The 15,837-nt window shown below is 55.1% G+C and overlaps 1 protein-coding gene across 7 annotated transcripts in view; it reads left to right on the top strand.

The window, feature by feature from the left end:
- The window catches only part of CACNA1C (calcium voltage-gated channel subunit alpha1 C), a 613,935-nt gene that overhangs the window by 458,775 nt on the left and 139,323 nt on the right, over positions 1-15,837 (top strand). For all 7 annotated transcript variants that reach the window (XM_076007801.1, XM_076007799.1, XM_076007800.1 and 4 more), the window contains 3 exons: positions 5,618-5,644; positions 13,498-13,658; positions 14,562-14,787. In XM_076007801.1, the coding sequence (XP_075863916.1) occupies positions 5,618-5,644; positions 13,498-13,658; positions 14,562-14,787 (414 nt within the window). The remainder of the gene's footprint in view (positions 1-5,617; positions 5,645-13,497; positions 13,659-14,561; positions 14,788-15,837) is intronic.

Raw genomic sequence — 15,837 nt, 5'->3', positions numbered from 1 at the left:
AAGCTGCTGCTTTTCCAGTGACCGGCACCTGAGGAAGCAGAGTGTGGGGTTGACCTGTGCGGTCAGGAGCCGCAATGGCCTGAGTGGAGCCCCCAGCCCGTTCAGGTTCTGCTTTGGGGAGTGGGCTGTGTTCCTGCCACGTTGGGGTATAAGGCACTCAGCCCGGTCACCGAAAGGACCTGCAGACGAGGTGCCGAGCAGGACCAGTCTGAGCCGCTCCCTCTGCAGAGCAGCATCTTCCTCCCCTCCTCTGAGGACGGCCTCAGGCTCTGGCGGAGGGCATGAGGGCGGCCGTGGGTGAGGCTGCCTGGCGATGCTGGCTGCGAGAAGGGCCTCGAGCCCGCAGCAGGACAGGGAGATGAGGCTGCGCGGGCCGGCAGTGCTCCCGGAGTGCACAGGGTGGCTGGCACTCACCCTGGCAGCGCACAGGGAGGCTGCACTGCAGCTTTCTCAGCCTTGTCAGAGAGCAGTTATTGTCAAAATGTTGTTAAAATACGATGCTAATTACAGTTTAAGCAGCAGTCCAAACCTTTTCCCACCTCTTTTGGAATCATGCAAAACAAGCACTTGAGTTTCTGGAAGTTGGCCCCAGACAGCAACCCCAAGGAAACACATCTAGGAAGGCTTCAAAATCCATAAATTCTAGACCTTTCTGTTGTCTTGATTCCAGGAGCAGGGTTGGAGAGAAGATGATCAAAGACCCTGCAACTCTGGCTTTTGGGCATGGCCCAAGTTGCAGACCAGCAGGGACTGGGGAGCTGGCACCAGGAAGTCACTTGAGAGTGCATCTCAGGAGAGCGTGAGGCTCTGCTGGAAAGAGAACACGATCGTCCCCGTGAAGGGAAGCTGGCAGTCTCTAGTCTGTCATTTCCTCAGAGGCTTACATGCCACCATCTTCAAGAGCTCTATAGAAAGGGTCCCTGTTGTCTCCATGCACATCCTCACTTACGTGTCTGCTTTGTGCATACGCAGCAAAGTTGCAGTACCAGGATTACAACATGCATTCAAGGCATCCTGGTCTGGCCACATCCCCTGCCCCCACCCGCCCAGACGGCAGTGGGACACAACTCGGCTGACACTCTGGTGGGAGAAGCAGCCTGAGGGCCGCACCTCGGGGGCAGGGAGAGACCGCGCTTTTAAAGCTAAGGGTTTAAAGTCTTAGTGATGAGGCCTGAGTGAGGGCTGCTATGCGGTGAGAAAACCTGGATGAAAGTGCGCCCTGCGGGGCGGGGCGGGGCGGGGATACAAGAGCTGCCTCCTGATGTCTGTGGGGGCGGCAGCAGGTGGGCAGGGAGTTGATGAAGAGAGGGAGCCGCCTGGGTCTGAACGGAAGTCAAGTCTGCAGCAGGCCTGAGGGACCTGCAGGTGTCGTGGAGATGGCAGGCCTCGCAGCGTGGGCTCCGCCCTGGCCAGGGCTGGGCATGCACTTGAGGCTATCAGGATAAACCACGAAAAAGGAGACAGGACAAGGCTTGTTCACAAAGGACTGGACGGCAGAAGACCGAGGCCGAACCCAACGCACAGCAGAATAAGACGGAGCAAACAAGACAGCAGCGCCAGCCTGGAGGCCCTGAGAGGAGGGATTGCAGCACGGGGCGGCCGGCTGGGCACCAGGCGATGGCAGCATGAGGGGACGCAGCGGCTGCACATGGAGAGAAGGGCGCTGCTGTGGGTTCTGGAGCGCCGTGTCACAGCCTGGAGGGCTGCTGTGGCACCCGCCTGCTCGGGGCATGGCCAGGACGGGGCGTCTCTCGGAGGGAGGGGGAGCGTGCAAAGGGGAGGGACGGCACAGGAAGGCTAGCAGTCCCCGTGGCAGGGGCGAAGGCAGAGCCAGTGAGGAGCTGGGGAGGACACGAGGGCTACAGGAGGCGTGGCTTGGGAGAAGGGAAGACTGACATCAGAGACAGTGAGACGCTGAACGTACACCGGGAGGAGGGTTCCTGTGCCTCCGGGACGAACTGGAAGACGGAAACGGAGACCTGGCATCAGGAGTCCTGGCAGCCCTGTGACCTCGGCCACTCACTCACTCTGAGTCTCGGCCCTCCCCCGGGAAGCAGAGGGCCAGACTGACCACGGGTTTCCAGGTGCTCTCAGCAGAGGCCGGGGGGCCTGGAAACCGCCCGCAGGGGCTGCTACAGAAGGGACGTGCTGGGCCTCCATGGAAGGCCTCGCACGAAGAAAGCACTCTACAACTGGAGAAATTACAAACTGTAGGTCCACGTGGACGTGGCAGCCAAGGTCCCTTCCAGCTTTCAGAGCTTTGGCAGTTTTATAAAGAACGTGAGTCAGAAAAGGCTCTGATGAAGGAGTCTCTATAGGGGTCATGCCAAGTGGCCTCTGAAAGTGAGGGTGAGGTGGCGTATCAAGGTAGAGGACAGCACTGAACACTCAAACCGCTGAGTCGCCGAGAGGCCACTGAAAGAGCAGCACCAAAGCGGAGTGGAGAGGACCCCTGACTGCGGGGTCCGCCTCGCAGAGCAAGTCCACGATTTGCCGGCGGACTCGGTGGCCTGGGAGCAACCGGCCGCGGCGGGAGCCAGGGCGGGGCTTAGCCACTCAGGCCCAGTGGGGTGGGGGCACCGTCATGTGAGGGCAGCACTGGCCTGACCGTGGGCCCAGGCTGAGTGCTAGAAGTCAGTCTGGCACTAAAGGGTGAAAGGCTGGGAGGACCAGTGGGGACAAAGGTTGGGTTCCGTGAAAGAGCAGGAGGGAGAATAGAAAAGGAGGCTCCGGGCAGACGCGGGACCACCAGGCTCAGCACCGAGCACCGACAAGGTCCGGGGACCTCTGCCGTGATCACGGCTGTGGTGGTGCTGAAGTCCTGAGTGACGGGCGCTGAGCCAGACGTGTTGTCAGCATGGTGTGACTGAGGGCCATCTGACTTGTGTTAAGGCAGACTTGGGGCAATTCAGGGAAATACTGTTTTATACAGTAGGTAGTAAACATATGGTGCTCATTACAGTAAGAAGGAGGAGAGGCTGAAAATATAAATAGCTCCCAAGAAGTTCGAGTATTTGTCAAATAATGACAAACGCAAGGTGAGCAACTAAGCAAAAGTTTTGGCTTTGTCTCTAATTTTGAACCTCAAAATCAGGGCAGAGCCTCTGGTCTCCCCGCGTCCGTGTGGGCGGCCTGGGCGGAGACCGTGTCTCAGCAGGAATCAAGCCCAGGCGGGGGCGGGGTTCTGGTGCCTCCAGTGTGGCTCCGGCTCTCCCTGGAGAGTCCACCTCACGGGAGCAGGCAACCAGGGAGCCGGGAGCCGTGCTCGCCCCGCGCCTGCCCGCTGGGCCGCAGCAGCTGGAGCGCTCTGCTGTCCAGAGGACGCTCAGGAGTCTGCGGAGGTTTTGAAAACCAGGAGGAGGGAGGGTTCGCCTAGGCTGGGCGGCCCAGGGTGTGGACTGGCTCCGCGGTCCCGGCGCTCCTGAGCTCTCATCCTCGCACGGCGGGAGCGGCTCTCCCAGCTCGGAGCCCTCCGTTGTCTTGTGGGGGTCCTGCCATGCAAAGGGACTTGACAAAGGGCTCTGAGCTCACCGAGGGCCTGGAGTGAAGTTCTGTAGTCTCCAGACAAATGCCGGTAGAGCAGCACCCTGCCCTTCCTAAGTCGAGATGTGTGAGTGACGTGGTGCCTGACAATTCTGCGGAGTACTTGTAGCATGTGCCAGTCTTAAAAAGGGAGGAACGTTTTGGACCCTGTAAACTTAATATTACGCTCACAATCCCCTGAGAACAGCAGCAACAACCAAAATGACCTTCAAATGAGGTGTCCAGGCTTGTACGTCAGGTCTTGCATCTGAGTGGACAAGGAAATTCTGCTCCGTTCCCTGCTCAGAACGTGCCAGGATGCCACAGAAGGACCCATGGCCAGTGACCAGGCCTGCACTAGGACCTTATTCCAAACAGCCTCCCCTGCCCTGCACCCATGTCCCAGAGTCCTTCCCTGGGAGGGGAACACTCAGGTTCAGATCTCTCCATATGGGAGTTTTTAAGAGCCCACTTTTGTTCATGACCCCACAGACTGAGACGGGGATAGCCCCACAGCGAGGGCCAGAGGTCTGCGTCACAGGGCACCCCAGCTGGGACCACGGAGGCACTTCTGGAAGAAGGCCCGAGCCAGCCTTTGGAAACAGAGCGACAAGCCTGGAGGCCAGGGTCACCCATGTGGGCTTGTGTTTGCCAACAAGGAGAGGCCCCTGCCCAACAGCAGGCCTGGGGAAGAGGCTGACGTCTCGGGGGCGGCGTGGCTCTGCCAGGCAGGGAGCAGGCGGGCTCCCCGCCACCCAGCGAGCAGCTGGAGACATGGGCTCCCCCTTAAACTGGCTCTAAAATAACAGCGCTGCCCTTGGTGCCGGGCCCCTCCCACACGCATGTTAGCGTGTGATTAAGCCCTCCAGCCCGCACAGGCAGTCTCCGGGGTGGGAAAAGGTTATTAGCTAACGGTTCCGAGCAGTAAAGGCACTTGGCTCTGATTCTCAGTGCCCCAGAGATATAATCATCTCATGCAAGATGCCTTTGCCACCTGTCACGTCTTCTGGTTTAATTTTTCTTTAATAAAAAGTAATGAGAGGGGTTGATGTTTTCTTGCCTCTGCGACATGGCTCGCTCTGCAACGGGGGTGGCACAGTGGAGGCAGTCACTGCCCAGACTACCCTCTCCCGTTGGCTTCCTGCGCCTCCTCGTCTCTCTTGCCATCTCTGTACCCTCCTCCGTCTGTGACTCCAGCTCTGTCCTGTGCTTGTCCAGCCAGGCGGCATCACCACCTGCACCCTCCGGGGCTTGCTCCCTTGTCCCAGCACAGAAGCCAAGCTGGCGTGTGCCTGCCAGCCTCCGTGTCTGTGCTGACATCCTCTCCTCTCTCCCACTCCCTGCCCCTCGCGCGTACACGCCCCTTTTACAGGCTCTCTCTTGCCCGCTGCTCCCGGCCACCACTGGATGCCTTCCTGATGAACTAGGTAGTCCCAGGACCTCCCTGAGGGTCCCGCCTTTCAGTGGAACCTCCTGTCCCATATGATGACCCTTCCAGGCAGCCACCGTCACACTTGCCCTGTGCTTCTGCCCAGACACCCCCAGGCCTCAGGGCCGCGTGGGGGTCTCTCCTTGGAAGCCCAGCTGATTCTCCAGGCTGTTGGCAGCTGGGTGGCCGCTCCATTTCCGGCTGGCTCCTTCTGCCGGCGCCACTCATAACCCCACTGTGGTTGCGCTTCTGCAGACAGCCATGGCGGCTGTGCCCGGGAGTTCCGGCCTCCACAGTGGGGTCCTCCTGCCTTCAGGAGAGGCCTTCCCTTCCTCCGTGGCCTTTCTCAGGGTGCACCTCTTCCCAACCTGAACTCGTGGGGCAGACCCTGGTGGTCTGAGGACGGTGCTGCCCCTCCAGTGAGGACTGTCTATACTTAGAAGATGCTAGACATGCGCGTGCCAGCTGGGCCAGACCTCAGGCTCTGCAGCTAGATGAGCACGCAATGTTCCTTCCCTCCCAAGCTGTTCTGACACACACCACCCACCCTTTCCGCGCCCGTGCACGGCGACCTGGAGACACCACACTTCCCTGGGACTGCTAACAGCTGCACACAGATGAAAGCGTGTGTGTGTCCTTTGGTAATGTGTCCTTTTTCTCTTTCAGCCACCGGATCTCCAAATCAAAGTTCAGGTGAGTGAGATGCGGCCGCCCTCCTTCCCTCCTGCCCACAGCTCTGTCCTCGCCCCTTGGGTGGCCTGGGGGAGGGATGTGGTTCCAAGGGGGTAGCTGCTGCTTTCTGGGCATCAGTCAAGAAGTGTGTGAATCAGACTGGGGAGTAATTCAGGGGTAGATGTTGGTTGAATTATCCCGACTGTCCGTCCTTTGGGCAGTGCCATCCCTACAAGGTTGTCGGACTGAACGTGTCTTAACTGGTGAAGTCCAGTTAAATTCAGCAATAAGGGAACCTTTGTGGCTATGTTGACCTACTTCACGTTTGTAGAACATGGTGAGATATGAGCTTCAAGGGTGATGGAGAGCACATAGGGTTGTGATACCTGTCTGTGTCACTGCTCAGTGACAGTGTCAGAACCTTCCAGAGGACCCTGAGTCTTCACCATCTGCCCCCAGCCTCGCCTCCTGCACTTCCTGCAAATGCCCTTCGTTCCCACTACAGGGGATTCTTACAGTTACCCAGCTGTTCCCTGTCCCCGCACCAGGGAGGCTTCCTCGCGGAGCCTTTGCTCCGCCTAAATTGCACGTGCCCTGTCTTCAGGAACCCAGACTTTTGTCAAGAATCTCACACGTCGCTGCCTCTATGACACTTTCTGCAGACTCCAGGGGATCTGCTCACGGCCTATCCCCAGGATGCTTTGCTGGCACCTCTGTCACAGCGCTGACCCGGCTGGGCTGCGTTGCATTCTAATTGTTGGCTCACAGGCCTGTTCCTGAGGCTCTGAGGCCTCAGAGGCATTCCAGCATCTGTCCAGTGTCTGTCCAGCGTCTGTCTAGCGTCTGTCCAGGGTGGACTGTCCGTGCGTGTGTGATGTAGGGATGAGTGGATGAGTGTGTGGAGGGGAATGTGAATTCATTCCCACAAATCCTGTGCATGCCAAAAATATTGGTAGAGCTAATCTTGACTCCCTAGCCTTGTTTATTATGTCTCAGGAGCGTAAGTGACACCGCATTTTAGCCCAGCTGGGTGAATGTAGCCCAAGGCTGTATTTTAAATGGTCCCTAAAGGTGACATGGAGTCTCCCAGACTTCCTCCCCCACCTCCTCCTGGGCATGAGTCTGGACACCCGGGGCAAGGGGCTTGGTGAGAACTGGCTTTGGAGTCTTGAGCCTGCTGGACCCTACTTCCCTGCTCAAGGAGTGCCTACAGGCTCACCTCGCTGGGCATCCCCCACTAGTGCCCTGCCCCCATTCACCTCTGGCCTTGAAATCCCCTCCTTGCCCTCTGCCCTGTGCCCTGTGCCCTTCGCGCCACTGGCTGTGGATGCCTCCAGCCCTCACCTTCGCACAGACACCTCCAGGTCCCTCACTCCCCGGAAAGAGCAGGGCAGCCAGGGGCTATGACAGGGCACCTACCTACCTGTGCCCCACCCACCCCACACCAGCCCGCTGGAGCTCCTGGCTACGGGGTGACATTCCCCCAGGGCCTGCAGAGGCTCCCAACGGTCAGGGCGTCTCTAAAGCAGCACCCCAACCTCTTGGGCCTTGGTGCTGAGGGCTGAGAGTTCAGTGAGGACCTCGTGCCGACTCTCTGTGCCACGCTGACGCCCTCGTTCTCCCATGAGCTGCTGGGGCTGGGGGTGCAGGCTTTTCTCCTTTTCCTCTTGTCTCAAACCAAGACCCTGTTACGTAAAAATCTAGGGTCGGGCCCAGCAGACCTAGGTCTTATTACATGAAAGGAGCTCTAGAAATATGAAAACTCCTCTCTCAGTGACGCTTGGACTTTACTGCTTTGTCTTCGGCATCTGGAGCAGTGGCTGGCACATAATGGACCTGATCACAGCGCGTTTGCTGAGGAGTGAATGAACGGAGGAGTGGCCTTGCTCCAGCAAGACAATAGGCTTGACACAGATCCAAACAAAGCATCTAATTTGACAGCCAAAGCTGAGAAAGCCTGTTGTACTTCTAGCAGTTCCAAAGCCCCCACACAATAAGAGAAAAGATAGAAAAATACATTTGAAAATACTTCCAAAATGTCATTCTCATTCCATGCAAATGAGTGAATCATGAATGAATGAATGAACATGATCTGGAGTATGGGAGAGAAAATCACACACAAGTTGGACTCTCTTGCTAACGCAAGAGATTGCCCGTGGGAACAGTTTTCACCCACTGATGCATGGCGTGGCCTGTGCTTTAGAAGCCAGGAAGCGGCCGGTGTGCCTGTCAGCCTCCCTCTGCGCTCCTGGCTTGGAGACTGCTCGCCCTGCTGCGCACCGGCCATGTGGCCCGGTCACTGACCTCTGGGAAGGGTCTGTCCTTCAGCCGCCACTCAGGACGCAGTAGAAACAGGGGAGGGGAGCAGACCTGTACTACTCCCCAACGGCTTATTATTACTAGTAAGTCGGCACTGTTGTTTAAACACATTTTCAGATGAGGATCCTGAGGCCTAGAGAGGCCCAGGGTCACGGGCTTGCATGTGGCCAAGTCAGGACTCATACCCAGGCCTGCTGCCAGTCATGCTGCCACCTCGTGATGAGGCTCTGCCCCAGAATGTGGTCCCTGTTCTTGCAGAGCTGGTGCCTCTCGGGCACCCAGTGGATGACTTCAGTGACCATGTTAACAAAGTAAAAAGAAACGGAAGACTTAATCTTAACATTTTTATTTAAACTGGTGTCTCTAAAATATTATTTCAATATGTAATTAATATAAAAAATTATTAATGAGATAGTTTACATTCATATTTTTGTACAAAGTCTTTGAAATCCAGTGTGTATGTTATACTTAATGCACATCTCAGTTCGGGTTGACCACATTTCATGTGGACAATAGCCACATGTTGTTAGCGGCTGCCACATGGGACAGTGTCACCCTAGAGATTCTGAGCAGATAGCAGACAGCAACCATCTAATCTGGATTCTGCACCCACTGATGGTGTCTGTTTAGGGATTCTCAAAGGCTAGCAATAGATTGAAAATGCCATCAAATTTATCGAAGTATTTTTAATCATTTTCTGAGATGAAACAGTTTAATAATGCCAACAGAATTTAAGCTTGAAAGTGATCTATTCCAATATAGAACTGACTAATACCAAGTCACGGTTTATTTAAAGCAAATATTAAAATGGAACTTTTACAGAAAATTCACCAAATTAATTGGCTCATTATGGCAATGCTTGGGTATTATCTTGGTAATCCAGGTCTCTAGTTAGAGGAATTAGTTAAAATAGGGAATTGGCAACATTTGGAGCTCACTGTTCAAAATAGCATGTGAACAGTCATGGAAAAAAAAGATTCAGAAAGTCTTTTGCAACCGGAAGGGATTGATTGGATAACCTTTAGAGTTTCTGAATGTCAACTTCATGGAGTTCTGAGATGGCCCTGGCAGGACTCAACCGTGGGCTGGCCCAGCCCTCAGTGGAGTGTGCCTCCAGCACTGTGCCCGACACGCCGCAGCAACAAGCACAGATCCAAAGCTGCCCCAGTCTCCAGTGGTCCCTTTTTGAGTCATTTATAAAAGAATGAAATTTAGTGATGTTTAATGTCCTTTGTTCTTGGTTCTGTGAAAGAAAAGATGGGAAGTTACTCTAGCCCCTGGAAAGGGCCTGCAGTGTCCGTCACTTTGACACTGCTCCTCAGCCGCCTGTCGGCAGTTGCACCAAGCCAGCCGTCCTGGCAGCTCTGCCCTCTGCTCTCCCTTCCTCTGCCCTGGGTCACGAGAGCTTGTCTTCCACGGGGAGCTAGTACATAGAGTCCGTCTCTGCAGCACAACCAGCCTCTCAGCCCAGGGCTCCGAGCGGGTGGGCTGTGCTGAGTGCCACGGTCTATAACAGAGTGAAAGGCACAACCACTTCCTCCCAGGGGCCTCATCGTTGGACAGGCAGGAACCATACAAATAAAAGATAACTGAATACAAGGAAACAGCAAGTCATTTCCTCTGGGGAACGTTTCCTGGCTAAGATGTCCTTCTGTGCACTTAGCACCCCCTGCTGTGACTGCACACTGAGTGGCTTGTCTCTGTGTGGTTTTGTGCAGACAAGGCTTGTGTCTGCTGTGTTGCCTGTTGAACATCCTAGGTTGGTGTTGAGTGTAACAGTGAGTAACGCAGACAGTAAGCGCTACGGGAGTGCCAAGGGGAGCAAGGCGAGCAAAGGTCGTCAGTGTGAGCCTCGTCGCGGGCAGGACGGAGGCAGGTGGCTGGGAGGACGTTCTGTGAGCTGAAGAGGCAAGAGCGAGGCCCGGAGTTGGGAGAAGGTTAGGCAGAGACAGGGTGCGAGGGCAGAGATTTCCCATGGAGTGCGGGATGTGGAAGTTCATGGAAGTAGATGAGACACATTCAGATCCATCCCTCTCTCCTTTGTCTGCATATGGAAGGTTCTATTTCTAGAGTAAATGACTTCCAGTTAGTGCGAAGGAAACATGAATAGCAGGCAAATTTCTCCTCCCTGTTTTATCATTTAATTTCTATATCCTCCATGCATGTGTAAACACAAATAAATTTACACATTCTAATAAACCATTACACTTATTATACAGTAGGAAGTGTTGCCAGGAAACCAGTTGTCAAGAAAGCTATATTTTGAAGAGTGGGAGGTGTATAATTATCTTTAAATACTTTCTCTGGAGAGAAATTACCCGCCCCCCGCCCAGACCCACGTGAGCGCTGCAGGAGCGCGCAGGCGCAGCCCCGAAAGGGCCCCGTCCAGCCGCCACGCGGCCACGGGGTCTGTGCAGAGCAGCTGCAGACCACGCGAAGGCCTGGCCACGCAGCACCGGTGTCCAGCCGGACCAGGGACTTAACCAACTTCTTGGTATCAGAGAGGGCACCTTTGGTTGCTTCGGACTGTGAGGAACAATTTTCAGTGATTTCTGTAACTTGAGAGTATATCTATTTGAAAAGTATTCTTTGTAAATAGAACATAAGCTATTTAAGATCAGATATGAGTTTGTCCTAAAAATTCATTTTCGTAGGGAAAAAGGACTATCTTACCATATCTATAGTCACAGTCACGGAAAGCAGCAGAGCCATGTGCTGGCAGGGCAGGCCTGCAGAGCACCAAGATCCGGCGAGGACCCCCCGGGACTCTCCGTCCTGCTTTCCACCTCTCTCTCCTCACTCGTGCCCAGGGTGGTGCGTCTGAAGGGCGCAGGGCTCTAGGGAGCATCTGCAAACCTGGCGTCTTTCCTGGCTAGGTAGTGGATTCCCCAGGTGGCAGGTGAGTCTCCCGGGCAAGGTCTGCACTCGCTGGAGAGGGCCTCCGAGCGCCCGGTGGTGGAGGGTCAGATCAGAGCACTGCCCAGACGAGTCCTTTCTTCCCTCCCTGCTCTTCAGGCCAAGAACCAAGTTCTCCCTGCAGTTCTCAGGAAAGAATACCCCTCGTAGATTACGCCTCACTTTCCTAATCTCATCACAGATTTTGACAAAGCTTTGGTAACAGGATTTTCTGTAGCAGACCATAGGTAGGAAAATGACAGAGTAAAAATATGGATTCAGTCAGGTTGCCCCAGAAGGCGATTTGGGGGTCGGTGGAGGAGTCCATACAGCAGAGGTCCCCATCCCTGGACCCCTGGGAAATCATTGTCCCTGGCATGCTGGAATTTGGTGATGTTTGGAGGGACTTCCGCTCTGGAAGTAAAGGATGAAGGCTGAGCAGCAGAGTGTGAATACACACAGCTGGCCCTGTGCCCGAGGAGGGCACACCCGAGGACAGTGCTGCGCGACCCAGGGGCTGAGAAGGAACCCGCCATGCACGGAACAGCTTTTCCCCATGAGTTGCGTGTGCTGCGCCGCCAACGCGGCACGCAGAGGAAATGACTCTGAAGGCTTTCGGTCCTCCCAGCCAGCACATGGGAGGGCACGCTCGTGCCGTGGGCCCTGCTCTAGGGTGTAGGGCCTTGGTTCAGTTTTCACTGCCCTGAAGTGGAAGGCCGGTGTTTACATCATGACTCAGCACACACACACACCTGAAACAAAGTTTTATTTTAAATATTTTTCCTTACTGTTTATTTAAAAACAATTTTCTCACTATATGATATGCACTGTGATATTTTCCTTTGTATTCCTGTTTTCCGTGCCAGTCATGACCTCCTGGGCAGATTTCATGACCCACCAGTGGGCTGCGGTGTGAGGTGGGCAGCTCTCTGCTCCGGGACAGACCATGCATGCTTATTTAGAGGAACGTCTCTCTAGACGAGGGGGGTTCATAGAAAGGAGATCATTTTATGGAAAAGTGCAAATACTCATGGACGACTGTTCCAAGATTCTGCTTTGTTTCTCCTCCTGCCTTCTTCGCCCCCCAAGCAGGGGCTCTGTCTTCAGTGCCTGCTGGATCTGTCTGTGCAGCCGCCCTGCCCGGAGCACTGCCCCTCCCGCCCACGTTGTTTGAGGGTGCCGCCTGCCAGACTGCCCAGCTGGATGTCCTGGCAGTGCTCCTGTGCCTCCCCCCCCAACAGAGCCACTCGCCTCAGAGTCCGCTGGCTCCGCCTGCAGACTGCTGCCAAAGCAGGGTCCTCTTTGCCAGTGGTCAAGCGACTGCCTACGTCACTTCCAACCCGTACAGCCGGGGAGCGCCCCTCACACTAGCCCTGGCCTGCAAGGCGACAGGCGGGCTGTTTTGTGGGGTGTTCGGTTTCTGGAGTCCAGGGCCCTCTCCTCCCATGCCCTCCGCAGGGCTCCCTGCCTCCCCCTGCAGCTCTCTGAAGCCGCCCCTCCCTCTCTCCTCCACCCCTGTAGGCATTTATTAAATACGGTGTCTCCTGAGTTACCAAATACAGCTGAATATTTTCTCTGTATCAAGAGTGTGAAATTAGGGACAAACTGTAAACCCCTCCACCAGAGAATCATAAAGTGTGTTTCTTTGGGATTGTCTAGCTAATGGTTCTCAGCCATAGTTAGACATTAGCGCCACCAGGGAATCTTTCAGAATGCCAGTGGTATTTGGGGAATATTTAAAAGCCCAGCCCCTAGAGAATCAGATTTACTTGGTTTGGTGTTGGGGCCTGGAGACTGGTGGGGTTGTTCAGAGGGTTTTTGGAGCTTCCCCAGGTGAGCCAAGGCACGGCTGGGTCTGAAAGTCCCTGACAGCAGTCCTAACCACGAGACTGCGGGGACATGCACAGCAGTGGGTGAGCGTCAGGGCCCGTGTGCTACACGACTTGCACGTGAGGGTGTGTGTGGGGGACATGTCTGCTTTTCTGAGCAGAGGATCTACACGTTCATCAGATTCTCAAAAGATTCTATAACCTCGTAAAAGCCTGTGCTCCAGATGGCCCCTACACCGCACAGACAAGGCATCTCGGGGTAGGCCAGGGTGTGGGCGGGGCAGGAAGCTCACCTGGCCCTGCCGCTCTGTGACACTGGCCGAGGCACTCGCCCGCCACAGCCTTCAGTCTTCCCCTCTGCAAGGTCAGGATAGTATAACCTGCTTTGTGGAGTTAAAGAATGGGCAGAAGGTGTGAGAAATGCCTAAAGGATACCAGGCAGCAGCACCACTATTAATAATAAAGCTCTTGATATTTACAACACTATTTCTAATAATGCCATTATTAGAAAACACAAACGTTTCCATTTATAAAGCACCTTCAACTTCAGTGCAGCCAGACACATCATAAAGTGTTTGATCAATCCCTGCAGCAGTCCCGTGGGGAGGGCCCTAATCCCATGCCACAGGTGAGAGAGCCGAAGCTTAGAGGAGTTCAGGGACATCCCCAAGGCCCCACAGCTAAAGGGTGTGGTCTGGGCAGCCGGGCGGGAAGCCGGCTCCTTGGGCTGCTCTACTAAGGCCAGGTCAGTCACGTTGAAAAGAACCACAGTGGCACGTCTCCGATTAGAAGAAATCTGAATTCACAGCTAACCCTGTGCTTTTTTTCCAGCCGATACTGGCGCCGATGGAATCGGTTCTGCAGAAGAAAGTGCCGTGCTGCAGTCAAGTCCAACGTCTTCTACTGGCTGGTGATTTTCCTGGTCTTCCTGAACACACTCACCATTGCCTCCGAGCACTACAACCAGCCCCACTGGCTGACGGAGGTCCAAGGTGAGCGGCGGCTGGGCTCTGTCCCGCTTTCCTCCTGTTAACTCCTTGCTGGGTCCTGGGAGGGAACAAACACAGGCAGAAGGTCAATGGGAACATGGCCAGTGGCGTGGCTCTTGGCAGGCACCATGCTGGAGATGCCAAGGGCCTGGCAGCTCCCAAGCCTCCCGATAAAATACACAGCCTCGTTAGGAATAAGCGTGGTTAACCCAGCCGGGCCCACGCTATCTGCCTGCCCCACAGTCACTGTCGGGTCCAGGTGACAATGACACGAGCTGCAGCTTGTTTGGTTATCTCAGACTCTTGGCTGCCAACTTCCCGGAGTGGTTTCCAGATACCCCTGACCTCCAGGGAGCCTCAGCCAGAACATGCGAGGACAACACGAACAAAAGGACAGGGAAGATGTCAGCGGTAGCCCGAGCACAAGCGTCCTCAGTGGGCTGTTAATGCTCCTCACCCTTCCCGGGACCCCTGAAGGGGCCCCACTAGCCAGGGCTCGGCATCAGCCCTGGGAGTCCAGCAGACTCCCGTTCCCGGTCCTGGGAGGCAGTGAGGCCAGTGGGGAAGAGGTCAGCTCAGACGGCCCAGCCTCAACTCCCAGTCTTGGCCCAGGCAGATCCTCGCCTCTCCAAACCTCGCTTCCCATCTCTGAAAAGCACGCACAATTTTAACAGCGCCAGCCTCACAGGCTGCTGCGTGGAGTAGAGAAGAAAACGCATGCCAAGCCTCTGAGAAACGTCTGTGGTGGTTCCGACGAGACAGCCCCTCCCCATGGGCTTGGCCCCAATCGTCTAGCTCTGGCCGGAGGAGACAGGAGTGGTGTCGAGGTGGGAGTGGGTGTCAGGTCTTCTTCTCCAGGGTGATAATTGGCGTTTTCCTCCTCCCTGCCTCCTCCTGGGCCTCCAGACACAGCCAACAAGGCCTTGCTGGCCCTGTTCACTGCGGAGATGCTGCTGAAGATGTACAGCCTGGGCCTGCAGGCCTACTTCGTGTCGCTCTTCAACCGCTTTGACTGCTTCATCGTGTGCGGGGGCATCCTGGAGACCATACTGGTGGAGACCAAGGTCATGTCTCCCTTGGGCATCTCCGTGCTGAGATGCGTCCGGCTGCTGAGGATATTTAAGATCACAAGGTACGTGGCTCCCCTTTCCTTTTGGAGATGGAACTTGGGGAGAAGCCCTTCCAGAAGGCAGGGGAGGCGGAAAGGCCGGCGGGAAGGGAGACAGCTGCTCCTTCCTGACGGTCTGTCTTCAGCTCTGGTGCAGTGGAGGGTTGTTCACTTAGATGGCGGATTGTCGCTTTGGCTGCTAATACCAGCGACTCGTCTCAGTGGCGTAAGCAAATTAGGGATTTATTCAGTCACAGAGAAGTCCAGGGGCAGACAGTAGAGGTGGTTTCAAGACAGTTTCAGGGACTCCGTCTTCTCTCTCCTTTCTTCCCTTGCCCTGGAGCTGGTTCCTCCCCAGGGTCACAAGGTGGCTTCTGCAGGCTGGGCACTTGAGTTTGAATTTGGAGAAGGAAGAGAAGAAAGAAGCAAAAGGGTCACTTTACTCCTGAAAGTCTCTCCCAGACACACCCTTTAAGATGGCTACTCTCAAATAATAGAAAATGACAGGTGTCAGGGCCAAGTGTGGTGGCTCACGCCCATAATCCCAGCATTTTGTGAGGCCCAGACAGGAGGATTGCTTGAGGCCTGTAGTTCAAGACCATCCTGGGCAGCATAGCAAGACCCCATCTCTACTAAAAATAGAAAATTAGCCGGGCATGGTGGCATGTGCCTGTAGTCCCAGCTACTCAGGAGGCTGAGGCAGGAGGATGGCTTGAGCCCAGAAGTTTGAGGCTGTAGTGAACTATAACTATGCCACTGCACTCCAGTCCAGTGACAGAGCAAGACTCTGTCACCAAAAAAGAAAAGGAATAAAGTAAGAGTTGGCAAGCTTGTGGAGACATTGGAACCCGTGTGCCCTGCTGGTGAGAATGTACAATGGTGCAGTTGCTGTGGGTAATGGTATGGTGGTCCCTCAACTCCACTTCTGAGTATATATCCAAAAGAATTGAAATCAGAGTCTCAAAGAGATATTTGTACATCCCTGTTCATAGCACTGTTATTCACAATAGCCAGAATGTGGAAACAATCCAAGTGCCCATCGACAGATGAGCGAATAAACAGAACATGGTGTGT

The sequence above is a fragment of the Microcebus murinus genome, chromosome 10, assembly GCF_040939455.1.
Source record: "Microcebus murinus isolate Inina chromosome 10, M.murinus_Inina_mat1.0, whole genome shotgun sequence".
In the NCBI taxonomy this organism is placed as follows: Eukaryota; Metazoa; Chordata; class Mammalia; order Primates; family Cheirogaleidae; genus Microcebus; species Microcebus murinus.
This window is presented reverse-complemented; position numbering and strand designations above follow the sequence as displayed.